Raw genomic sequence first — 27,515 nt, forward strand, 5'->3', positions numbered from 1 at the left:
TAAATCAATTTCAAAGGGCCAGATTTGATGAAGTGGCGAGCCAGCCAAAGTTGTTGAGGTTTTTTTAGGATTTTACCTCAGGAAATAAACTGCCACAGGGGCCGGATTAAACTGACCAGCGGGCCGGATTAGGCCCCCGAAACAGACTCTGGGCATGCCTGACTTCGGAGAAACCTCTTTGTTTAAAAATAAAAGGAGTGGGGCGGACGGGGAACCGGATTAATTACACACAATTGTAGAATGAGCTATTACTGAATGAGCTATTATTAGGAGGAAAGCGCTATTGCAAGTGTCTTTCAGCATCTCCACCTGCTCACGTATCATTGGCACTTGCAAAGCTGCGCTTTCTTTTGCTTCATTGAAAACGGATATGAAGACGACCCTTAAGTAGTGGTATTTGAACTTTAAATTATTGTCTTGTGTAATTTGGGGTCTTCAAGAGTTTTCCAAGAAAGAAGATGCCAGACCCCATTTTTAAGCATCTCTTTATTCAGCCAGTTATTTAGTCAATGTGCGCACTGGGCTTATATTTGGTGATTTGTTGACATTCAAGGCATGCAATATGTTTCACAGCTTTTTTGATCCCCTCACGAATAGATATGAGTGTCAAGTTCTCCTCAAACTTGAAATCCCTGTGCACATGCCAGCTCTCCTTCAGAAGATGAGCTGGTATTTAAAGTTGAAACAAACATTCAAAATTAGAATTCTAACCATTTCATTATATCTGATTCTTTAATGGTGATATCGTGCACTAACAGGACATATGTCATGGTTGGACTATCAGCCTTTCTCAGCCTTGGGTCCCCAGATGTTTTTGGCCTACAACTCCCATGATCCCTAGCTCACAGGACCAGTGGTCAGGGATGATGGGAGTTGTAGGCCAAAAACATCTGGGGACCCAAGGCTGAGAAAGGCTGGTCCCTTCCAGCTCTACAGTTCTGTGATATAGCACTGCAATCCATGGAACCTTTTCTTTAGAGTGAGAGCAGTTCTTGAAAAAAAAGTACCTGGAAGTAAAGGTAGACAGTTTTTAAAAAGCTAAATAAAAAATCCTCATGAATGTGTTTCATAGGTTGCTGAATCCTAGGATTTAGTTAAGGTAGTTGCCATTGCACTGGCAAAAGCAGCATTACTGGTACTTTCATTATCAGAGCTGATATGCCTTTGAAGTTGAACACCAGTTATTTATGTTGTATGAACACAATAGCCCCACAGTTGGCCACTATAGAAAATAGGACGCTGAGCTAGATAAGCGTTTGGTCTGATCCTGCATGGCTCATTTTATGTTTTCATTGTATGTTCAGTTAGAAGCAACACAGGTAGATCTGGTAGATAATTCTCTCAAGCTCTGAGAGATAGTTGACACAAGCAACAGATGCTCAATCTTGGAATGTCAGAATCAGAGGTGCTCTAAGAGGACTTTATTAGTATGCTATAACATAGATTATCCTTGATGCAAAGCTGGCATCTAAAGCAGATACATATTGGCTGTCAACCAGGCTTAGCAATCATTGACCTATACACAAAGGACTCGAGACTGGTGAGCGTTTTGGGCTAATGGTAGGGGGACTGTTGTTATGATTATTTTTATTATTTTGTTGTCTATTACTGTGCTTTGTTTTATGTTTTTATTATTATGCCCCATAAAATGTTTTTAATGTTGTATACCTCCCTAAGGTCTTTTGATATAGGGTTGTACAATGGTACCTCAGTTTAATAACAGTCCAGTTTAAGAACGATTCAGTTTACAAACTCGGCAAAACCGGAAATAGTGTCCCGGTTTGAGAACTTTACCTCGGTCTAAGAATGGAATCTGAACGGTGGAAGGGCATCAGCGGCAGGAGGCCTCATTAGGGAAAGCGCTCCTCGGTTTAAGAATGTTTTTGGTTTAAGAACAGACTTCCAGAACAGATTAAGTTCATAAACCGAGGTACCGCTGTATATAAATAATAATAGAATTAATAATAGAATATTTCATGAGGAAAGAATATAGAGGTGCTTTCAGCACTGTATGAAGCCAACCAGTGGTATGGCAGCATAAAATGTCAGAGACATTCACATCCAAGAATACATCATCATGACATCCTCCTTTAGCGACTGGGTGCAAGGCTGAGTATTCCTAGAATCCCTAATGCAGGTTTACAATCATTAATTCCCTCCTTTGCAAGTTTGTGAAGCTAATGTACTTCTGGTTCTAGCCTGAATGGGTAAGTTGGGCACCTGCTCCAGACAGTCTGGGCTGAACCCAAGTGTCCGAGCCTCAACTGTGCAGCACTGAATGCCTGGCAGTGATAGTGCTAGAAGGAGTGGGTGTCTCTCTGTAAGCCACCAGGGATCTAATTCCATGGTAAAAATTAATAATAAATAATACTCTCTTGAAACAGGTTATAAGGTGGACATTTGTGGAGGGAAGGCAAAATGTCCCTGTGGTCAACAGGTACTGCAGAGGTTGGCTTCAGGTGCCACAGGCTGTCTAATGTGTTGATGGGCTACACGTATATTTACTAAATGTGTCCTGTCACTTCTAAAGCAAAGGCTGCAGAAGCCAATGTTAATCCTCTGGGAATCCTGAATTCTGGCCACTGCAGACCACTTCTGCTAAATGAGAAAGGGCATGTAATACCTGCAAATTGGCTCTTGGTAGCCAGAATCAGGTCCTGGGGAATTGAGAACAGCCATAGATACACTTACAAAGATCTTCAAGCACCTTAGACAGCTGCAGTCTAGACACGGCCAGCTATAGATTAGATTGTTCCAGGGGCACCTGAATCATAGAATCATAGAGTTGGAAGAGACCACAAGGGCCATCGAGTCCAACCCCCTGCCAAGCAGGAAACACCATCAGAGCACTCCTGACATATGATTGTCAAGCCTCTGCTTAAAGACCTCCAAAGAAGGAGACTCCACCACAACTGAGGATGAGTTATTCCATGCTGACCAGAGCTATATGATCCACATGAAGGAGAAACTTGCCTTTCTGCAGTGGTCAACATGAGTGATAAAAGCTCTGAAACCCAGCTGCAATTGTCTTACACAAAGGCTGCCATTCCTCCTTGCAGGCCACCTACCTGCTATACTTCTGACTACCTACCTTTGCCCTTACACAGTTGTTCATCCTGTTCTTCACCTCTTTCAAGTTCATTACCTTCAGAGGCACTGCTAGGTTAAGGAGGGACAGGCAAGGTACTTTCTGAAGGGCCCATGCCAGTTCACCCCACTGCTCTGCAGCAGTACTGCTGGCCCAAGGGTTTGGGGTTTTGCTTTGCTTTTAACTTTGCTGGGTGGTTGTACTGTTTTTCTCTCATCTGCCCATCATGGCCTTTCAGGGTCAAGGCACCTGGCTGCCTATCTGGAAGAAGGAGTGGACATTGGGGCACTGCTGTCTGCCCTATGAAGCAAAGTGTTGTGCCCACAGTGGCAGCTGCAGCCAGCTGCTGCCATTTTAATTTAATTTACATACTGTGGAATTATATGCACATTTTCTCAAAATCCATGAGATGGCAGTATAAACTAAGAAAAGGTTCTGCTCAGACGGCTGCTTTTTTCATTTTCAGCTATATATCACCATAGAGAAAGACAGCAATAGTTGAAAGGGGGCTAAGTGCTCTCCTTCAGTATCTTTAAAATTTTAACAATTGGATAGATCTGCCTCAGCTGTTGAAAGAAAGCACACACCAAAGGAGTAGGCAATGAAAATGCAGGAGGACGTGATAGTCAAACAGGCCAAAGAGCCATAAGGAAAAAGAACACATTGGAGATGTTTGGAAAGACATAATCTATTTTATATGTTTTTATATGTCTGTGCCAAGCAGGATGAGCTGGTGTGCTTGTTTTTTAATAAAAAGAGAGCACTGTAAGATTGTGGAAATAACCAAAACCTGGTGGGAAGCACCATTTTTGGATATAAGCTCTATATAAACCTGGTGCTCCACTGATTCCAATTCCCCTCTTCCCTGATCATTGGCTATTCTTCCTGAAGTGAAGGAAGTTACAGTCAAACAATTGGAGGACCACAGGTTCTCATCCCTGCTCTATAGGAAGGGCATTGTCAGGGACTGGCCAGATGAGGTGGAGTGGTGGAGACCTCTACCCCAGGAGGCTTCTGGGCAGGAGGCAAATAGAGCTAGCATGGACTCAGGATCATGGTGGTTTGAGACAAAACACACCCTAGAAGATGAAGAAAAGATCTGGGAAAGAATGGAGGGTGAGGAACAGGAGCAAGCCAGCATATGCCCTAATCCAGAACAGAGACAGGAGTCAGATGATAGAAACAGTACAGCAGAGATGACACCCTGTCACCTGAAAGCTTGGTAGACTGAAAAGTCACTCTCGAGGAAGAAACGGTAAAATCTGCCATGATTAAATGGGCACAAGATATAGGACACAATATTATGTTTGCTGACTGGGAGCAGTTGTGGACCACTGGGATTAAATTTACGGTATGTAATGCCTTAAGAGAGAATATTATGAAAATGACGTACAGGTGGTACATGACCCCAGTCAAGCTTGCAAAAATTTACCATTTGCCCGATAATAAATGTTGGAAATGTAAAGAAATTGAAGGCACATTCTTTCACCTTTGGTGGACGTGCCCAAGGATCAAGGCTTTCTGGGAGATGGTTTATAATGAATTGAAAAAGATATTCAAATACACTTTTGTGAAGAAACCAGAGGCCTTTCTCCTGGGCATAGTTGGCCAATTGGTGCCAAAGAAGGATAGAACTTTTTTTATGTACGCTACAGCAGCAGCAAGAATACTCATTGCAAAGCATTGGAAGACACAAGAATTACCCACCTTGGAAGAATGGCAGATGCAAGTAATCGACTATATGGAAATGGCTGAGATGACTGGCAGAATCCGAGACCAGGGAGAAGAGTTGGTGGAAGAAGATTGGAGGAAATTTAAAATTTATTTACAGAAGCCGTGTAAAATGTATGAATGCTGATGACATTGAAATGAAATGAAGGGGTTTTAGTGACGAGAGTGAAAGTTTGAAATTATAAATTTGGGAGGTAGGATACTTAAGGACAAAGTGGTAGGATATGAATTTGCTGAACCAACTGTCAAAAAGGGATACAAAAAAGGGAGACGTGAGGAAGTCAGGAAAATAAGTTAATTAATGTTGAATAATTAGAAAAGAGTGACTTGTGTTTTTTCTTATTTTACTTCTGTGTGTTGACTGGTGTTTTTTTCCCCCTTTTCTTTTCTCTTTTTTCTTTTTTAGGTTAAATGTTTGTATTTTAGGTATTTTATGTATTGTGAAATCTTGGTTTTGTGCTTTTATTGTCCTTTGTTTGGTGATGTCTTTCCTTATTGTTAAATTTAATAAAATATTATTATTAAAAAAATAATAATGAAAAGTCACTCTCTCTGTGTGTTTGGCTTTACTCAGCAGTTAACTCCGTGAGCTGTGTCGGATTCGGCTCCCTCATGATAGGAAGGAGCAGTGCCGCTCTGTATAGCAAGAGGATAATGAGCTAGAATCAACTAAATAGTCAGGCTAGTGGGAGCCAGGGCCACATGTCCAACTAGCATAATGTGGCTCCCCCCCCCTCCATCCCCCACACCTCCCAGATTGGCTCTGGGGTTGGGAGAACCATAGTGTCCAACATGCTATAAATTCCTGAAGGGTCAGACTTCTCCCCAGAATCACTGTGGGTAGTGACAGTAATGTTAGCATTGCAGTTGTCCTATTGTCCCCCTGACCAAAATGTCCATGTTGACCTTGAGTTGGAGAATGGAATCAAGGAAGGATTGTACTAATGCACAATTTTTATTACCTTCACATAGACTGGGTTTTGCTTTCATTTATTTATTTCATAAAATATACACACCACTCGATTGTATAAAGCCTCAAAGTAGCTTACAAAAACAAGAAGATCAAGAAAAATTCAAAATCATACTTTAAAATATACAAAAGGCTTAGGGTGCATAAAAGAATGTTTCTGTTATGACAGAGGAAACATTTATAGATACCCTAAAGTTTCAGGTCTGGCAGGGCACAAGCAGACCTGAAACTTTATTATGAATCTGCCAGACCTGAAACTTTATTATGAATCAGCAGCATTTTGCTGGTTGAAAGACTGGCTGCTTCTTGAGAACACAGACATTTTGGATCTTGAAGGTTTCAACAATGTTTTTGGGTGGCATGCATATTTGTGGTACGACAAGGTGAAAGCACACAAAGCTTTTAAAAATCATATTGTCAGGAGAGCACTGTTTAATGTTTGGACTAGATATAAAGATTTATTGGAAAATAAAACTCCAAGGTGGTTGTCACCAATGGAGGCTAAGGCTCAGAGAAAACTTAACATGGAGGCTAAATGGCCAAAATATTGGGAAATCTTGGAACTAGAAGGGGACAGATTGAAATTGCAGAGTTTTGAGAAACTGAAAGATAAAGTGCGAGATTGGCTTCATTATTACCAAATAATGGAGGTTTATAATTTGGACAAGAAAGTTGGTTTCCAGGTGGAAAAATCTAAATTGGAAACAGAATTGCTAGAATCCAAAACTAAGACCTTGTCAAAAATGTATAACTTGCTGCTGAAATGGAATACTCAGGATGAGACGGTTAAATCTGTAATGATTAAATGGGCACAAGACGTTGGACATAATATTATGTTTGCTGACTGGGAACAGTTGTGGACCACCGGGATTAAATTCACGGCATGCAATGCCTTAAGAGAGAATATTATGAAAATGATATATAGGTGGTACATGACCCCAGTCAAGCTTGCAAAAATCTATCATTTGCCCGATAATAAATGTTGGAAATGTAAAGAGACTGAAGGTACATTCTTTCACCTTTGGTGGACGTGCCCAAAGATTAAGGCTTTCTGGGAAATGATATATAATGAACTGAAAAAGGTATTTAAATATACCTTCTTGAAGAAACCAGAGGCCTTTCTCTTGGGCATGGTCGGCCAAGTGGTGCCAAAGAAGGACAGAACTTTTTTTATGTATGCTACAACAGCAGCAAGGATACTCATCGCAAAGTATTGGAAGACGCAAGATCTACCCACTCTGGAAGAATGGCAGATGAAAATGATCGACTGTATGGGACTGGCAGAATTGACGAGCAGAATCCGTGACCAGGGAGAAGAGTCGGCTGAAGAAGATTGGAAAAAATTTAAGAACTATTTACAGAAACGTAAAATTTAAGAAAGTTAGATGGTGTTGGATTGAAACTGAGAGGTTTCTAGCTGCAATAATATATAAGAACATAGATGGGGAAAAGAAAGGGTTTGAAAAATAAGGTAATGTTATAAGCTGTAATGCTTTAAATGAAGGATTTGCTGAACAAATAATCTTAATTGGGATACAAGAAGGAGAAGTATGAGGAGGTCTGAGAAATTTGTTATCTAAAAGTATGGTTTATGAATTTTATGTCTGTGTTTAATGTTTCTGATTGTTTTGTTTGTTTGTTTGTTTGTTTAAAAAATTGGAAAATTTAATAAATATTCTTTAAAAAAAAACATTTATAGATACCCTAAATGACTGTGTCCTTGTGGAAATGAAGAAAGGATGGTGACCCCTCTCTCTCACTCACAAATAAATAAAAATATTCCTACTGCTCAGGCATGCTGACATCACAGATGCACGTTGTGGGGGCGTGCCAACATGAAACACACATGACCGAGGGTGTGCGCACACTGCAGAGTAGAACCTTGGGGGAGCCCGGCCCCTTCATTTAAAATTTGTGGGTACTTGACAGGGCCGGATTTAGATGAAGAGAGGCCCTTGGCTACTCCACTTGTGAGGCCTTTCCTAAGTCCCCAGACTCACACAACTAGAAGAAAATGGAAGAGTGTTACAAACAAAATTGAAGCCAAGGATGATGATGGGTATTTAAAATTCTGCAATTCACAATTTCTCCTCTAAAGGACATCAGAAAACTTCATTAAAATTTGTTTGTCTAAGTTTATCACTTTCAGTATACAGAATGCTTAGTGCAGACAACCTCTCTTGAGACATCGTGGCCCTTCATTCATTTTTAATTCTTTTGAAAAACTCCTCTCTCCCAAGCAGTTAGTGACCTTAAAGCTAAGAAATAGCCACAAGATTGCTTCCACATTAGGAAAGGCCATCTGAATTTTTTCCTTGTACTGTATAATTATTATTTATTATTTATTATTTATACCCCACCCATCTGGCTGGGTTTCCCCAGCCACTCTGGGCGGCTTCCAACAGAACACTAAAATACAATAAATATATAAAGTATATAATTTGATAAAGGTCTGTATGAGACAGAGAGTGTTCTGCTGTAAGCCTATGGCTTTGTCTCATGTGCAGGTGAAAGTGCAAAGTTTTTCTGGGTATGCTTCCATCAACAGTTGAACACCTTGCTGAATTTCTTGCTTAGATGCTATCAGAATAGCAAGAATGGAAAACAATTGTGCAACATCACTGTACACAGTACAGTACTTCTTTTTATTTATTTTTTTAAAATAATTTTTATTAACAGACCAATCAAATCACATTAATTCCAAATTACAGAGCCAAATTTTAAATTTTTGTTGGGGGTACCCATATTTCAAGTTCCGAAAGGGATCCAATCATCTTGTTGCTGCTGCTTTAATGTCCACAATTCTGTCCAAATGATGTTCACAATTCTATCCAATCCTTTCTTGTTGTTTTCCACATCTCTTCTTGTTATTTTCATATATTTTTCCTTTCTCTTTGTGGCCTCTGATAGTCTCTGCAAGCGAGTTGAAGACAAATGTTTTTGTAATCCTGTGTGAGTTTTTCCATTCATCCAAGAGTCATATTCAGACAGCTGCCGCCTTTCATCACTTCCATAGAGAAAACAATTTTACCATCCGCTCGTTAATCTTCGCAGGCCTGTCACTCCCTTTCTCGATCTTCCGAGGAGGTTCTGCCAGGAGTCCAATATGATAACAGCCATAGCTTCCTCCTCCTCGAACATCAATCTTTCGACAAAACCTGCCAACATGGCGACTCTCTTTTTATAGCTGCGTCATTCCAAAAGCCCTTATTCTTTTCCAAGTCTCCATAAGCCAAACCTTTGTTTAATAATTCATTTCCACACAGTTTTTTAATCATCCCGCTTATAGTCAATTGTGCAACGGTTCTTTCTTGGGGAGGGGCTGTTAGGTAATCACATAGAGAAAAAAAGAAAAGTTCCCCCCCCTTCCAGTCCCGTTCTGACATACCGACCCTTTGATGTATCTTCTTGATTTATTGTCCTGTTGAATCCAGCCCATCGCTCTACTTCACAGAGGTCACTACATTAGCAGTATTAACTCCCGTTCTTCACTTGAAATATGTACATTTGCTTCTCTCTAATTGTTTGTTTTGAGCTCCTGCAACCAGTTCGCGCGATCAGAGACAGTGTCTGGGAGAGCCGTCTCCCACGGGTGCTGTACGCCTAGTGCCTTCACCCCCTTCTTTCGAACTCGGGGGTGATTTATGGCAACAGCAGGCGAGGCAGTGTTTCCCCATTCCCTGGGGTAACAAGGGAAGCTGCATACTCCCATATCAGCCTCTCAATTACCCCGTGTGAGACGGAGAGATGGTATTGTCGGCCATCTTCCAATGCGCCCCTGGTGCCCCCCTACAGTACTTCTTTTTAAATTGACTTCAATTGCATCTAATTTAGGAATAAGGATTTTATCCTAAATTTATCTCTTGAAGAAAGTGCATCTGAGGCCTTAGGCTTCAGCCTGTTTAGCCTATACATAAATTCGGCACTGGTGTTTGGGCACCCAGGGCCCCACATAAAGGTAAAGGTAAAGGTACCCCTGCCCGTACGGGCCAGTCTTGCTAGACTCTAGGGTTGTGCGCCCATCTCACTCTATAGGCCAGGGGCCCAGCGCTGTCCGCAGACACTTCCGGGTCACGTGGCCAGCGTGACAAGCTGCATCTGGCGAGCCAGCGCAGCACACGGAACGCCGTTTACCTTCCCACTAGTAAGTGGTCCCTATTTATCTACTTGCACCCAGGGGTGCTTTCGAACTGCTAGGTTGGCAGGCACTGGGACCGAGCAACGGGAGCGCACCCCGCCACGGGGATTCGAACCGCCGACCTTTCGATCGGCAAGTCCTAGGCGCTGAGGCTTTAACCCACAGCGCCACCCGCGTCCCTTGTGGGCCCCACATAGTTGTCGCCTATGCTGCTGCTACAAGGCTGGCTGGCTTGCCCCTTCTACAGAGTGTTCTATGGGATAAATTTCTCTCTGCAGGCTATGAAAGATGAACACCCACAGGGAGAATGCATAGTTCTGATTGACTTAGTGGGGGCTGATTGATTTACCTTAGGTGGCTGGGATCCCACCCCTCCCCCACCTCCTTATAGAATCATAGAACTGTGGAGCTGGGACCATGAGTGTCATCCAGTCCAACCCCCTGCAATGCGGGAATCTCAACTAAAGCATCCATGAGAGATGGCCATCCAACCTTGTTAAAAAAACTTCCAAGGAAGAAGAGTCCACCATCTGCTGAGGGAGTCCATTCCACAGTTGAACAGCTCTTACTGTCAGAAAGTTCTAAACTTTATCTTGGCTTGGAGGGAAACCAGACTTTAAATTCAAGGTGTTGCATAAATATATAGAATATCCTTACGGGAAAGAGAACATTTAGAAATGCCTTATGCAGATAGAAACTCGTTTTACTTTTCAGTTTAAAACTTTGGAACCTACAGATCTCAACACTGAATTTGATCTAGCACTGTTTCTGTAAAGAATCAATGTTTAGAATGTGAAGGGTTAATCACCCTTAGCTTGTAAAGTATTTAAATGTAAGAGACCACCCATGGTTGTCTAGAAGCTTGCCTGATTGCAGGAAATGCCCCACGAAGAGCATAGTTCACTGTCAATTTGGAAAGATTTATATGTGCAATTATTCAATGGAAATATATAATTATACTTTTGGAAAGCTTCATGGTAGTTTAAACAGTATGCGATTTCATTTGTAGAATTACAAAAGCCATTATTGAAGCTGTGAGCCGGAAAGGGACAGGATAAAGAGATAGAACACTTTAAGGTATTTTGAACTTTATTTAAAGCATTTAAATACATGCAACTCATAACAAGACAATATAGAAGTGTGTGTGTGTGTGTAATTGTTAGAGACAACTCTGCTTGTGAAGAAGGATCGAAACAAGTTATAAGTCTGGGGAACTTGTGACAGAGCAAGGGGGAGTCGTGAAGTAACGCACCCCACACCTGCAAATAAACAAGCCAAGACTTTATCTTTTTTTTTAAATGCAGTTTTGAATTATGTTCTATAGTGAATACTGCATTTAACCCCTTTTTGTATACAGTGGTACCTCTGGTTACAAAAGCTTCTGGTTACGAACACTTCAGGTTACGAGCTCCGCTAACCGAGAAGTAGGTGCTCCTGGTTGCGAACTTTGCCCCAGGATGAGAATGGAAATGGCGCGCCGGGTTTCAGGATAAGAACGGTTTCAGGTTAAGTATGAACCTCTGGAACGAATTAAGTTCGTAACCAGAGGCACCACTGTAATTGTGTTCTTACAGAGAGAAAACATGAGGGGAATGAGCAAAATAATCCACTGCCCCAACAAGGCCATTTCTATGGAAGAGAGATGCTGGAGGCAGAAGTGGGACCTACTGGTAATGATTATTTTGATTGGCTAATCAGACGAGATGGGCAGAAGCGTCTAGTAGCCACTCAGAAAAAAGGTAGTGTTAGTTTTTGGGTAATGTGGTTAGTCTGAATGCCGGTGCCCCCTTCTAATTCTGGGAATCGCCAAACTAGCTCCTAGGTGAGATGATGGGCTATTAAGGGGAGCAAAGGAAGTGGATTTGTGTGGGATGGCAAAGGGATGGGACCCCTTCCTCAACCCACTGGTAGTTAGAAAGACAAAAGGCCAGAGTTGAGGGTAGGTGGGTGTGTAAGTTAGAAACTGGAGAAGAAGCAAGCAGAAGCCTATTGGGGGGGGCTTTATTTTTGTTTGAATCCAAGACTGTGACCATGGGCCTAGCCAGGGGACTGCAGGACAGCTGCCCCCTCTAAATCAAGTAAATAAATAAAAATACTTAACTAACTGACCAATTGCATCACAGCTAACTCAGTTATGTCTTCCCAAAAATAATGCTCCCCTCCCCCAAATCCTGGCTACAACCATGACTGTGGCTTTGGGAGGAGCAGACCCTCTTGGGGTCTTAATGTCGTGGATGCCTCCATCATAGTGTCAGGATGTATATATTGTAAGTAAACCATATATCATAAAGACCCCACAGTCTCCACTGTGCCTCATTCCAAAAGGAAACACGAACCGTGGGTAAGTGCCGGGAACCTTTGGCATTTCACACTGCTCAGAGATTGGGATGACATGCAACAATATTGATAATGACTGTTGGTGACAGGAGAAAGACTTTGGAGGTTTGTGCGGGCTCAGAATCTTGGGAGTGCTACCCTTGACATTGCCCAAGAATGGAACCTGCACTAACGCAACTGAATGAACAGATTAAGTTTGATCTAAACCGGTTTAAGGAACCGAATCTTTCCTCGTCAGCATGTGGTCAGCATGTTGCTTCCGTGCAAAAAGCGAGATTATGTTCTAAAGCCCTATTTTGGTTCTCTACGTTTTCTTAGTTGCTCAATCCATACAGCATCTACAGAAATTAGTCATGGGTTTTATCGTGGAAAGAAGAAAAGCAAGGGTAAACTTGCAAAACTATGCCGATGACAGAAACAACACATTTCTATAACACTTCAAGTTCTCTTCTTGTAAGCTTTGCAAAAACTCTGTAAGGTGAGACTTATTACTGCAGAAGAATGAGACTGAGCAGTGCCCAATATTTTATTCAATTATATTGTCACACCAGTCAAGAATGCCACACACACACAGCAATCCTATGTCCAAGAGGTTGGTATGAAGTAAGCCCAAGCCCATGTAAATTAAGCTGGTGTAAAGTTACACCAGATCCAAACCCTGATCAGCAGTGGGGCAGCTGCTCTGTCTAAGCCCAGCAGAGGGAACACAACCCTTTAAAATAGTGTTCTATGCCAGGCTGCCAGGCTACATGCCTGAGCTGAACAAACTTACGATCCAGCCAAAGTCCCTCTCTGGTCCTCCCCCCAGAACACCACTTTTGGGAGCCTTATAGTGGTCTCAACTCAGCAGGCTGGCTCATGAAAGAATATATTTTGCAATAAATATATTTATTGAATAGTAAACAAACAATAAACAGGAAACTAAGCGTATATAAGAAAATAAGATTAGGATGAGAGTATTATGTCAAAATATTGCAATTAATGATGACTTAAACAATAATCAAATAACAATATTAATGTTGCATACAGAAAATCTGTTAATGGACCAAGTCCTAAATACACTTCCCTGTTTGAACACACTGGGTCTTGCTTCTGAGCAACCATTAATTGGATTGCAATTCTATACCCGCTTTTCTGGGAGTAACTCCCAATCAACTCAGTTACATTTACTGCTGAGTAGACATATATAGGACTGCACTGCACGCATCATGCTGGTAATTTTCCATTTTTATTTATTTTGTTCCTTCTGTTTTATTGCAGCACATCCACTACAGTACTTAGCGATAATCATGGTGAGAATAGTAAGCTTTGAAACAGAGTCATATGATACTGTGCTTCCTCCAGCAACAATATAAATCTACAAAATGCTAGATTGTGTAGTTGTCTTATATGGATTTGAGACTAGAGGTTTCTGTACTAGTTCAACAGAAATCAGGCAGCATAACAGAGGTTTATACATTTCTGAATGATGCGGGCAGAGATATCTTTCTCTCTCTCACTCTTTCCATAAACTAGATTTGACATTCACTCAGTTAAATTGATTGGCAGGGGATCAAAGACCAACAAATGAAAATACACAATGGCCTCTGATGCCTTCTCTCACACAATACCTTCCTTCTGAGGTACAGGTGACACTTTCTCTCTACATTCCAGCACCAAGCAAAACCTGTATATTTGCTCAGGCATTTGTATGAGGCTAGCTGTTGATTCTAAGATGTGGGATGTAATGGTTTTAGTAGTTTGAAAAGGTAGTCTCATTGTGCCTTTATAGGTTCTTAGATTACTGTGCTGACAGATGTTATTTTTAAATTATTGTACCGATGGACATTCTTTTCAAATTGAGTTATTGTAACCCACCCTGGGATCCCTTGCCATGAAGGGTTAACTTTCCCAGAAGCTGAGAATGAGAGAGGACTAGACGTGAGTCCACACTGTACATTGAAAGCACTCGAAGAATCCTAGAACTACAGTTTACCCCTCACTGAGCTACAATTTTCAGCACCTTTAAGAAACCACCTCCCAGGATTCTTTGGGGAAATACTCTGCTTTCAATGTGCTTTACATGCATCGTGTACATGTAACCTAGGCAACATATACCTGCCTCATAATTTCTTTTTTACTACTTTAAAGTTGGCCTATCAATGGAATAAACATTTTGAAAATAGCTATGAACTAGTCAATAGCAGTTGGTTTCTGCACTAAGTATACTGGAGAACTCTTGGTGCAGTAGAATGTAACTTATGACTCCATTGACAACAAAGTATTTTCCCAAGGGAACCCTGCTTTACAATTCTAGGCACTCCAAGATGGCAGACTGGCCTTCCAGGTGGTGGGGCTGGAGCTGCGCTTCCCCACTCTGTCCTGCAGATCTGAAAGAGCACAGGGTGTTGGGACCTCGCTCCGTTTCCATTTTGGGGCTAACAAAACACAGGCCGCAATTGTTGCATGCATAAATATGCAATCCTCCCAACAAAAGAGGATTGACAACTTAAGTTGACAATATGCAGAACTTGCGGATTTAACACATAGAATAAGAGAGCAAGAAGAACCAATATTTAAAGAAGAGTAGAAAACATTTATTGAATATATGGGAAATAGCTGTACTGTATACAGCTGAAAACACTACCAGCACTAAGATAAATAATTTTTGATTAATGTAAAAGTGGAAAACTGATTTGAATGGTTATATTGAAAACTTGTAGGGATGCAGGTGGCACTGTGGTCTAAACCACTGAGCCTTGGGTTGCTTGATCAAAAGGTCTGTGGTTTGAATCCCTGCGACGGGGTGAGCTCCCGTTGCTCAGTCCCAGCTCCTGCCAACCTAGCAGTTCGAAAGCACGCCAAAAATTTGCAAGTAGATAAATAGGTACTGCTCCAGTGGGAAGGTAAACGGCGTTTCCATGCACTGCTCTGGTTGCATCAGAAGCAGCTTAGTCATGCTGGCCACACGACCCAGAAAAACTGCAGACAAACATCGGCTCCCTCGGCCAGTAAAGCAAGATGAGTGCCGTAACCCCACAGTCGTCTGCGACTAGACTTAACGGTCAGGGGCCCTTTACCTTTACATTGAAAACTTAATAAAAATCATTTAAATAAATAAATAAATGAGCAGAGTGTAGGGTGTACTGAACAGGCCTTGCTGTGTTGTACAGCTCCCTATGGGGAAATCTTTGTTCCCTAGACATCTAGTCTTTTTAAGGAGTGATGAGGGAGCACAATGCAGTTAGCTAGACCTCTCATTTCTGGAGTTCTTATGATGAGGCACTGGGATTGGACAGGTTCCATTTGCTAGTTTTACTTTCATTATCATCGAAACCATTTTCTTCAAATAATTCATTACAACAAACCCCGCCCTTCCTCATTTTTGTATCTTTCTGATTCGTACATTTCTCAGCTGATGAATCAGAGCTCTTTTTTTACCTCAAATTGCCTAAGCTGCAATTTTGTAAAAAAACAAAGCCCAGTAACCACCCACAGCCGCAGAAGAGAAGCAGACTGAAAGATCAGGATTGAGACCCTCCTCACAAGGCTGCTTCAGCCGACTGGTGAGTGTTGCTGAGTGGAGTTCCCACCTCTTCTGGGCAGGGTAGATTATTTGCCAATGTTGGTTCTGGGCTGCAAAATGAGCTGAACGTTTCTCCTGAGTGAATCTAATGAAACCAAAAGCTGCTTTCAGGTTCCAGCCTAGAAGCATGGGCTGGTGGAGCCCAGCCTTTCAAGCAGATCTGCTTACAGGGAGGCTGCCAGTTAACGTGCTGCTGAAATGGCAGTCTGGACGAGTTATTCGTGAGGGGCTCTATTTAGGAGTAGCTGGGCTTGGAGAAAGGCCAATGCCACCAATATTATTCGGTTGTATCAGACATAGGCGCCGACTCCATGGGGCTTGAGGGGGCCCGAGCCCCCTCAAAAATTCGTTTGGGGGGGCTCCGCCCCCCCAATAATCTCCGGCGCCCCTCCAGCAGAGCGCCATCGCCGCCCCTCCCCCAGCCCAAAATGCACAGGGGGGGCGGGCTGCATGCCTCCTGCCCTCCCTCCCGAGCAAAAGCTCCACCCAATTTCCTTTGGAGCTGATTAATAGGCGCAGCACGCTCTCCCCTATTCGCTCACGAGGAGGCGGCGCCACTTTATTTGCATATTCATGAGCTTATTTATTATTCATGAGCTTTCCCGGGGCCCCCCAATATTTTTTATAAGTCCGCGTCGCTGGTATCAGATGCTGCAGGGATGGATTTCTGCTTGTGCAGCAGGACTTCTGCCTCTTTTCCTCATCATCTGTGTTCCCAAAATCTGCTCCGGAGGATCCCCCAACCCCCTAGGGCAGATTTTGAGGTGGGGGTGGGGGCTGCAGAGGAGAGGAAAGTTCCAGTGTGAAAGTGAAAGTCTGCTGTGTGAATGAAATAGCAGTGCAGGAGGCAAGTCATTACTGTATTATTATTATTGTTATCATTATGGATTATTATTATGATGCTAAAAACATTCCTGTTTAGACCAACCTATCCAGATGCTTAGAAAGTTGAGGTGATTTTAATCTATTTTAGTATTTTAACTTTTGTATGTTTTAAAGTAGGGCTGTGAATATTTCTGGTTTTAATGTTTTATCTTTTGTAAACTGCTTTGACTTTTTTACAATCAAGCAGTGTATAGTTTTAAATAAATAAATAAACAAGCAAACAAACTTATTATCACATTTATTTATTTATCTATCCATTTGCTTTTCCGGTGGCACTTTATTGTATTTTATTTTTAATTATGTTTTTATTAACAATTCCATGGGTAAAAATAGAACATACAGAACCTCTGCTTTCAAGTCAGTGAATCATTCAAACAAAACAGTCATATTTGGGGTGAGACTTTACTGTTAGAGGCAATCACACTTGTTTATTAATGTCATCATAATATTTATTGCACTTATATTGCATCCTTAAATTACATGATCCCAGGGCAGGCTACAGAAACAGTAACCCCCCCCCAAAAAAAACAGTAAAATATAATCAGGAAAATTAAAATGTAGCAAAATGCACATTTACAGCAAGCCATCTCCAACCATACGTCCATCGATCCACAGCAGGCAATCTACCAACTCAGCATCAGAGCAAGGCCCTACATAAGGGGAAAGCCTTATCAAGGAAAACAGAGACCAAATTCTATGCCAAATGAGCTCAGATGGGGCGGGGAGCAAACAACAGATATACCCAAAACATCAGTGGAAACAAGCCACAACCAGTGCTTCTTTGTGGGGGTACTGAAGGGTACTTCCCCCGCAAAATATTAAAAGTGTGGCATTGAAAATACTCAATTAACAGGTTCTGCCACCACCACCCAGCAGAAGCCGGTCCCCCAAACAAAAGCTGGCCTCCCATAATGTCCTCGGGGGGGGGTTACCTATGGTCTCCCAAATCTTGCCTATGCTGTACACTTATAAGTAAATTCTACTGGACCTTCAAATTCAACATTGGATTCACACCTGAAGGCCACTTTATGCAGTACTTCTGGTGGCGGTTTCAGCTGTCCCTAATAAGGGGGAGCAGAAGGGTTTCAAAAGGATAAGGAACTAAGAAGCAGAGCTGGGGAAAAGACAGCAGGATGAAGAGAACCAACGCCAAGAGCAGCTGGGCCCTGGCTGGCCCGTTCTTGCCCTCCTAGCCCTGCTGCATTGTTAAGAAAGGGAAGGGGAACGACTGGTGATTCTCCCACTGAGTGCTACTCCAGCATTTGAGGAACATAGTTCTGGCTCAGAATCTCTTGGCCAGAGGTTTTCAACCTTTTTGGGCCCACGGCTCCTTTGACCAACTACATTCTGTCTGTGGGGCTCAGGGGCCCAGTTAGGTCACTCCTTGCCTGCAGAGCTGGCAGCCTCTCACCTTTTTTGAAGACCCTCCCTTGTGGAGAGTTCCCTCAGCCTCCTCTCCCCTCTCCTTGGGAGTCCTCTGGGCAGCCGCAGCTGCTGCTCCTGGTCTCTGAGCTGCTCCCCCTGCCCCAAAGAAAGGTGCCTCCTCACACTGCCCCACAGGGGCCTGGGAAGCACCCCCTGGCCAGCCCCAGAGGCACCATTCAGCTGCTGAGCTTGTAGCCAGGGCAACTGCTGCAACAAACAGTCGTGCAAGCCTTTGGGAAGAAGAGAAGTGAGAGGGCACCAGAGATGGGAGGGAAGGAAAGAGGGACAGAGGCCAGTGTTGCCCACAGCACCCCTGACCATCATTCAAGGCACCCCAGGGTGCCCCGGCACACTAGTTGAGAACCACTGCTCTAGGCTATTGTCTATTGTCTGAGGATTTAGATTTACTTGGTTATCTCATTGAGGAGCTAGAGATGGGAGCTGTCTGCTGAGCATCCACTTGATGATAAGGCCAATTTGTGCTTTTGTATGTGTTGCAGGTGTGATGCCTTATAAGGAGGAACAACCTAGCGACATATCTCCCTCTCTTATCCCCAGACCTCGGGGAAATCGAGCTCGGCATGTGAGCTACCTCTTCCTTGCCCTGTGTGTCTGTTTCCTGTGCCTCACTGAGCAGAGCCTAGACCTTGTCTTCCATTGCATTGTCATCCATTTCACAGCCCTGCAGGTTGGAGCGCTGTGTCAGGGGGCCTGCAACTTCGCAGAAGAGCTGCGTCATGTGACATCCAGGTGATAAAGCTGCTGAAATAATGGGACATACTGATGGATGTTTGCATGATGGTGTGGGGATGACAGTTGTTGTTCAAGGACACCAAAAGCCAGCTGATTGGCAGTAGCAGGACAGACAAAAGAGAAATGGAGGCATGATAAGCCTTGAGGTGAAGACTCACCCAATGAGGCTTGGTCCTTGCTTGGTAGCAGCAAAGATCTGATAAGGAAGAAAGGCAGGGGGAAGCTGAATATATAAGAGGATGGATAGTGAAACATATATTGCTTTTAGTTTTAGGATGCTGAATTTGGCCTCACCCCCAAGCGTTGCAGCTTACCAGATTCCTCCTCTCCTCCCCTTGTGCACTTGTTTGGGGGTCCTCCTGATTTTAGAGGCACCAGGCGGCCCAGAGAAGGAGGTTGCCCAGTTGTGCAAGTGGAAGTACTCATTGCACTGATGGTACTCTGAAGGTGAATCCTGCCTTCTCACGCTAAAGTATTTTCTCTCTGGTAGTTTGAACCACATCAGACCCATGAGAACTTGGATACCTAGTAGACTATGGTGTGGGATTACCAGCCTCATGTAACCAGCATGCTTAATGAAGGGGTTAAAGCCATAGAGTAAGCTGTCTTGCCAGGCTTAGCTATGTCCACTTCCCATATCTTCGGAGGATATACTAGGTAACTAAGCCTATTGTTCACCTCCCAGTCTACATGAGAAGCTCAGCCCGAAATCAGCATGGCCCAGGGCTTAGCTCCCAGCACTCTGGGCGGCTGCGTTCCCCAGCATCCGGCTGCCTGAGGGCGGCTGGAAGGGGTGCAACTACCCTGCCTGCGGCGCATCCGAGCCTCGAGTCTCTCCTGGGAGCGATGCGGTGGATTGGGCACCTGCAGGCGAAGGCAGCATGGGGCTGACATCTGCCCGCCTTCTTCTTCTCAGCTGCCAGCTGCAAGGTGCCTTGCAGGAACATGGCAGTTCAGGCCCTGGCCCTGCTCTGCTTTTGTGGACAGTGCTGGGCCAGCCAAGCACACTGTGTCCTGCTCAGCGGCCCTCCAGCTGGAGGGTGCTGGGAGGGACAGTTCCAGCTGTGCACCCTGCCCCAGCTCACCCTGCCCCATGCCTGCCCCAGGTGCCTGAGCTGCTTGCTACGGCTGCTCCCTCCCTCCCTCTGGCTCTTTCCAACTGCAGTAGCGGCAGGAGAGGAGGAAGCCTTGCAAGAGTAAGTCAGGCAGGGCAGGGAGGGAGTGCTGGAAGGCAGCAGCTTTGTGAGGAGGCATGTCTCCTCCTGCACCCCCAGTTCCAGGCAGCTGACCCGTGCAAGCCGCAGCAGTTCGCTCAGGCACCAGGCAGCAATTTGAATCTCAAGCAAAAGGCGCACTGGGCAGGAAGGAAGAGTGGGTGGGATTTCCTTCACAGAACCACAGGAAAGGGACTGGGCGGATCAATCAGTCTGGGGACTTCCTTTACTGGGTAAGCAGAAGGGGGCGAATAATTAATTTTTAAAGGTGCTGGAACGACGTCCCCCCCCCCCTCTTCTGGCTGAAATCTCTCCCCGCCCCCATGACTTTCACCACTTTGCAACTAAGCCAAGTTTTCTTTGAAGCACATGAACCTGACCTTTTTTTTTTTAATATTTTATTTAGGATTTTCTTGTTTTACAGAAGTGTAATGCCTCGTATTTTTTTTTCCCATGTAACATTTTTACAAATCCGTTTCATTTGTTGAGGCATTAGGGGGAGAAGAAAAAAGAAAGAAAAGAGAAAGGGGGGGTGGAGAGAGGGAAGATGGATGGGGGTGGGGTCGGGTGGCGGTGTTTCTATTATGTTTAATGTATGTAGAGTTTGGTGTCAGCGTTGTTTGTGTTGTTCACTTGTGTTTGAAGAGTTTGTAAGTAAACCATTTTTTAACTTACCAAATGTGTGGTCTTTTCCTATGCTGGGGAAAGAGGGAAACCTTTTAAGGAACTTTTAAGGGGACATTTTGGAACTCACTTGGAAGGGCACATGTTTTAAAAAGTAATAGTCTATATTTCCACACTTTACTTTTTGCATCTTTTGTGACTTTAAATCTCTGCTGGGGTTCTCTCACCAAAGAGTACTTATCCCAAACTTGGCATCCAGGAATTCTCCCTCCCCCCCCCTTCTTCTATATATGCACCAACACCTGGAGTGATAAAACTGGCTTGGAACAGAGATCCAAGGAAGAGACCATTCTTATCACTCAGCATAGCTCTGACAGATCACTGCTTTCACCTCTGAAGCCGCATTGTTTTCACTTCAGTGCTGTCCTCTGGGTCTACATCTCCATGGATGAGCACTGGTTTTCTGGTCCATTACATTAGGTGCCCCATACTCTGACACCAGGTGTGTTGGCCTGCCTGCCTGCCTGCCTGCCTGCCGTTTGCAAGGATTTGTAGACCTTTTCAGATGTGAATGCTTATTGTGTGGAGAGGAAGCACACAGAATACTGAAATACTTGGGGTCAAGGGAGGTTGGCTCATCCCTGCAAAACAGGGGTCTCAGGAAGGAGGGCACTTTGTGGTGTTCCGTCACATTATATCACCTCATCAATTTCTTTCCCATAGGTACCATGGAAGCTACTTAAGGGCCCTGAATGCTTGCCTAGAGCTACGCAAACGTTCTTTCCTATTTCTCCTGCTGTGTGGAGTAGCCTACCTGCATCTCCTCAAAGAATCTGGCCTTCCAGTGTGTCGGAACCTGATCATTGTGTGCTTCTGCCAACTTTTAAACTTTGTCTTTGACCTTCAGGTAGCAGTCATGGGTCATTAAGCAATCTTTTAATTCATTTAATAGCTGATTCCCTGCTGTTTCATGTAAGCTGCTTTGAGCTTTGTGGGAAAGCTGTATTAAATGTATCTAAATAAATGAATCAAGTTACACTTCTCAGGAAGCCTATAATATGTGGGCCCTGTCCTAGGTGCAAGTCTTAGCCTATCTTTTTTTGCAAGGCCTCCGAACCTTAAAGGTGGTCCATCTCAATATGAGTCCACTCTACAACTGAGTAGTCACGTGACTAGAGTGGCAGAATGTTGGGAAGTGGCCTTTGAACATATATTTGTATGGCCTGCCGCATCTTATCATGCCTCATACTTATGCAGTAAGTTGCTGTCCCAGATCTGGGTTCTGCTTTCCCCTGAGCTTTATAACAGATGCTAATTGAGGTGGGATGAGAGCTGTGCTTTGCACGCGGTAATGTATGATTACAGCTTTTTCCTTTCCATCTGCAGCATCCATCAGCTGCTGAGATTTCTGAAATGTATGAGAGAAACAACTGCAATGTAGCACAGGGACTTGCCTGGTCATATTACGTTGGGTATTTAAAATTCATTTTGCCTGGTGAGTATCCATTGTGAGTGGCCTTCTCCATTAGCCAGTGATATAAAATGAATTATGGTGTCCAGAATTCTGCACCAAAGAAATTCAGATTCAACATGTATACACTAGTAGGTTATATCATGAATTTTTATTATTTATTTTGGTATTGTGGTGGATTCCCACCACAAAAGCAGTTAGTTACATTAGCTACTAAGTCTAAGGTAGCAGTTATTATATTTCCAAATCTCCATACAATTTCCTGTTCTGATCCGATGGAAGAAATAGAAAAAATAGAAAAAATGCGAAAAGATTCAGTAGAATAAAATCACTCAGCAGTTACTGTGGTGCTTTGTCCCTGGGATCAAGTTACTTCATCAGCTGGGGCTCCCCTCTTGTACACAAAGAAGAGTGGAATATGAAGACAGATATGGGTAAATGGTGTGCATCATTGTATTTTGGAAAAGTGATAATGTGGTTCGGAAGAAAGGGCGTGTAGTCCTACAGAGCGCAGAAGCTTCATTCCAAAGGCACTGAAGCCTTTTGCAGATAATCAGCGCAATACACATGCTTTATTTATTTATTTAAAAACAGAAATTCAGAGGACTCCAAACACATAAAACATGGCGCAACCTTACGGGTGAAGGGAAGCTTTCCCAAGACAAACAACTGGTGGTTGTTGCTTTGCATAAGGGCAGAGGGAAGTGTGGTCCACAGGACAGAGGCAACAGCAGAAAAGGCCTGTTTTCTGTAGAGTTCAGTGACTTGAGCAGTGCTTTGTTCTGGGGGTACGCATACCCCTGAACATTTTGTGAATCTTAGGTTTGGCCTCATTGAGGGGCAGTATTTCAACATGAGTAGGTAAATCAGAGTACCCCCTAAACATTTTTTAAAGAAAAAAAGCACTGGTCATGAGTATATGCTCAGGCAGATAGCACTCATACAAGGAACTTCTGCATACTTGTGTAGGAATTCTGTACCATTTGTCAGATTCTCCCATTTTTGGCTTTGTAGCCAAAAATGGGAGAATCTGATAAAAAGTACAGAATTCCATTCCATGTGTACAGATGCTCTGCAAATTCCCATCCCTGGCTATAGAGAAAGTGAGGAGCTTCTTAAAGTACTAATGCAATCTTACTGTCTCCATCCAGCTGTCTTGCCTTAATGCGGTTTTGTTTTGAAGGCCTCAAAGATCGGATTAGAGAGTTCAACCGAAGCAACAGCCATTTGCTGAATTGCGAGAAGACTTGGAAATTGCACATATTGATTCCCCTGAGCTGCGATGTGTGTGATGACCTGCAGACGGTTGACAGTCATATTCACTTCATAAAGAATTTCCCAGAATTGAACATGGATGTTGCTGGCATTAAAAAAAGGAGCTACAAAAATAGTATCTATGGGATATTGGGTGAAAACAAAGAGGTATGCTTCTGTATTTAAAAAAATGTCTTAGATGACAATAGGTGTTGAATTTATCATATTTTAAAAAGGAAGTTTGCCTGAAACTCAACAACTTCTGCCATTAGTTATATGCAGATTATAAATAACATGGGATACAAGATGAAACTTTTCATGAATCCCTCAGAATAATTCTCTCTAGACATCACTTCTGCCCTCCAGCACCACCTTCTGGAGAAATCTAGTCAGATAGGAGTGGGATTCCCCAAATAGAGTCCTCACTCTCAAGCCCACTAATCAGTTTAGAAGCAAAGCATAGTTGCTAGTATCAAAAACTACAAAGAAGTCTAGGAGAACTGACATGATCACACTCCCTATAGTTATCTTCCAGTGAAGGTTGTACCAAGGCATCTTCACCTCCTATGCAGGTTTTTAGATTCTGGTACAGATTATGAAGGGACACGGGTGGCGCTGTGGTCTAAACCACAGAGCCTAGGGCTTCCTGATCAGAAGGTCGGTGGTTCGGATCCCCGCGACGGGGTGAGCTCCCATTGCTTGATCCCTGCTCCTGCCAACCTAACAGTTCGAAAGCACGTCAAAGTGCAAGTAGATAAATAGGTATCGCTCTGGCGGGAAGGTAAACGGCGTTTCCGTGTGCTGCTCTGGTTGCTGGCCACATGACCCGGAAAAACTGTCTGCCGACAAACACCGGCTCCCTCAGCCTATAAAGCGAGATGAGTGCCACAACCCCAGAGTCGTCCGTGACTGGACCTAACCATCAGGGGTCCTTTACCTTTTTACAGATTATGAAGTAACCCTTCTGAGAATGTTAGTGCTGATGTGAAAGCAACCAGCAATTCCTCAAGCAATAGTCTCAATGCCACCCTGATAACACTGGGATTGCCCTTCTCCCCATTCCTCTAGAAACATTTTTGTGTTATGGAGTATGCCACTCCTCTGCGGTCCCTCTTTGCCATGTCCCAAGATGAAAGTGCTGCCTTCAGCTGTCAAGACCGTTTGGAACAAGCCAAGCTTTTCTGCAGAGCACTGGAAGAAATCTTACAGAGATCTAAATATTGTTCTGGCTGCTACCGGCTCATTGTATATGATGGTAAGAAATGGGATGACAGTCTGGCTATTTGTTTTGGAGTGGTGGGGGGCAAGGAGGAGGCTACAAACTTAGTTCCAGGAAGGGATCCTGTGCAGGTAGAGCCTTTCTTTCTACACCAGGAAAGACCTGATCTCAGTGTGCTTTGGGAACTCAGAAAGAGCTTCCTCTCTGTTCTTATGTCTTCTGCCTGTGGTTTTAGAAGGTCATAGATTTATTATTCTCTTCTCATCTCAGGCTGGATTTCTGCCTAGATCCAGAGAGCTTAATGTGCAGCAGCAAGGCTATAGGAATACAAATGCACATAAAGATCTAGCACATTGGAAAGCATCTTAATCTAATTGATGTTTTTAGTGAACTATGGTCACGAGATCTTTGTTCTGGGTACCTGTAGCCAGTTGAACTCCCTCTGTTTTGCCTCACCTAATAAGGAAGATATGTAGGGATGGCTTGCACACAGAATGGATTCACCTTTGTTTTCTCAGGTGAACTCTGCAAAACATTTTTGTAATCAAAATTTTGATTACCGAGTGAGAAAGCTCGTTTTCTGAAAAGAGAATATATAATTTCTACCTTTGATATTGGAGTGGTATTTGTTATGTGGTTTTGGCTTTAATTAAGATTTTGTGTACCACATAGATACATTTTCATACAATCTTGTCCTTTACTGAGATACATGAATACTTTTGCAAATAAATGTACATTCCCTTAGAGCAGTTACTCAGTGAGTCATAAACAGTGATGAAATCACTACTCAATGATACTGCTTTCCGTGAATCTCGGGAGCGCGTGGCGCTGTGGTCTAAACCACTGAGCCTCTTGGGCTTGCTGATCGGAAGGTCGGTGGTTCGAATCCCCGCGTCAGGGTGAGCTCCCATTGCTCTGTCCCAGCTCCTACCAACCTAACAGTTTGAAAGCACACCACTGTAAGTAGATAAATAGGTACTGCTGCAACAGGAAGGTAAGCTGTGTTTCTTTGCGCTCTGGCTTCCGTCATGGTGTTCCATCACACCAGAAGTGGTTTAGTCATGCTGGCCACATGATCCAGAAAGCTGTCTGTAGACAAACACTGGCTCCCTTGGCCTGAAAAGTGAGATGAGTGCCACAACCCCATAGTCGCCTTTGACTGGACTTAACCATCCAGGGGTCTTTTATCTTTACCTTCCCCCCCCTTGAATGTATCTACTGTATGTGATGAAATATTCAGCTGTATATTCTGGCATATTTCATTTTTGCCTTTTGAATTTCCCTTAATAAGAACAAGACATCTTTTTTTATGAGATAACATATATCAAAAACTCAGACTTCCGGTCTACCACACAAAGAGATCACAGCTCATTGCGCTTGCTCTGAGCGAGATCAGGCTACTGCAGAGGGAGAGAGGAGTAAAGTGTGGGCTCCACACCTCCCCAAAAGCTCTGGAGATAAACCGGAGCCTCTAAAAGCACCCCACAGTGCTGACTGGTCTCCCTACCAGACCCCTGACAATTTGGAAAGGGGCCGGAGAGGGTAGAAACCGAGCGCAAGGGGCCCAAACTCCTTCTGTGACAGAAAGCCCTGGACGTGACTCGAGCAGCGGCAGCACCCCTGGAAAGAAAGACCCAGGTTGAGACTGAAGGGGGGGGACTAGAGAAACCTGAAAAAAAGACTTGACAACTAAAGAAAATAATTGGATAAGAAAGGAAATGTAACCTGAAGTGGCACAGAACTGCATGAGGAGAATCTGTTAGTGATTTCCAAGAAAAACTAAGTGGAAGGATGGCAGGCTTACCTATATTATGACAAAACGAAAGTGCACAAGGGATTTCTCAACCATGTGATAAGAAATAACCTATACAATGTTTGGGCAAGATAGAAAGGAAGACCTCTTGTTGGATATCCTCCAACAAGGGGTCAGTGGCAGTTAAAAATTAAGCATGAATATAATGTACCATTCTAGCACTTTGGTTTTTAACTTCGTAAAGGAGTGGCAAAGATTGCACTTCAAACACGCAGATGGAAGTCAACATCATTGTTTTCTGGATTAGGGATTGCTTGCTGTGACAAAATTTTGAGACCACCTGCTGCAGAGTTAGTGAGGCTTTTCTAACATGCGAGTTCTGTACTCCGGCTTCCTGCAAGCATATTGTGAGATCTTCATCATGCTATAGATCCGCCTTAGAGATCTATGCAGCTCCTGGGAATGATTGTTGGTGTAGTTGGCAATTCAAGGGCTGCAGCGCCACCAGGATGGTGCTGTTGATACATAGATCTTTACCACATACTCTACCTAAAGTTTCTGAGGCAAAATCAAATCAAATCAGGGTAGTAATAGATAGACTTGAAAAGATAACACAGCTATCTGTCTTGATGCAACTGAGAGTGCTCTTCTAGCAGTTAGCTGCAGGGCTTCACATTTTCCTATGAAAAGACCAGTGCAGTCACAACTGGTTTTGTTTCCCCAGATTCAGAAGAAAATGACCAGCACTTCCTGTCCAAGACTATCCTAAGACACATGGAACAGGAGCTCCAGGAGGAGTATACCATGGATGAAAAGTATGAAGGCAGCATACATAATGCTGAATCACACGGGACTCAGCTCCTGATTAGTGGCACTGATCATCCCATGTCTTTGCATAGTTGTGGCTACTGAAATAATGGCCCCCATCTCACAGCTCCATGTCTCTTCTTGTGAAAATCATCTGACAGTAAGAGCTGTTTGACAGTGGAATTTGCTGCCAAGGAGTGTGGTGGAGTCTCCTTCTTTGGAGGTCTTTAAGCAGAGGCTTGACAACCATATGTCAGGAGTGCTCTGATGGTGTTTCCTGC

At 43.5% G+C, this 27,515-nt stretch overlaps 1 protein-coding gene across 3 annotated transcripts; it reads left to right on the plus strand.

Moving 5' to 3' along the window:
* Positions 1 to 1,023: 1,023 nt before the first annotated feature.
* On the plus strand, positions 1,024 to 27,383 carry STING1 (stimulator of interferon response cGAMP interactor 1). Of its 3 annotated transcripts, XM_053394915.1 has the most exons (8): positions 1,024 to 1,540; positions 10,937 to 11,597; positions 18,640 to 18,889; positions 21,454 to 21,637; positions 22,117 to 22,225; positions 23,385 to 23,623; positions 24,524 to 24,710; positions 27,152 to 27,383. In XM_053394915.1, exons 2-8 carry the CDS (start codon positions 11,570 to 11,572, stop codon positions 27,337 to 27,339), a joined length of 1,185 nt encoding a protein of 394 aa, XP_053250890.1. In that variant the 5' UTR covers positions 1,024 to 1,540; positions 10,937 to 11,569; the 3' UTR covers positions 27,340 to 27,383. The 3 variants fall into 3 exon arrangements, with proteins under 3 accessions (XP_053250890.1, XP_053250891.1, XP_053250888.1); XM_053394916.1 differs by lacking the exons at positions 1,024 to 1,540; positions 10,937 to 11,597 and adding an exon at positions 15,392 to 15,809; XM_053394913.1 differs by lacking the exons at positions 1,024 to 1,540; positions 10,937 to 11,597 and having other exon boundaries at positions 18,114 to 18,889.
* The last annotated feature ends 132 nt before the right edge of the window (positions 27,384 to 27,515 follow it).

This window comes from Podarcis raffonei, chromosome 7, assembly GCF_027172205.1.
Source record: "Podarcis raffonei isolate rPodRaf1 chromosome 7, rPodRaf1.pri, whole genome shotgun sequence".
In the NCBI taxonomy this organism is placed as follows: domain Eukaryota; kingdom Metazoa; phylum Chordata; class Lepidosauria; order Squamata; family Lacertidae; genus Podarcis; species Podarcis raffonei.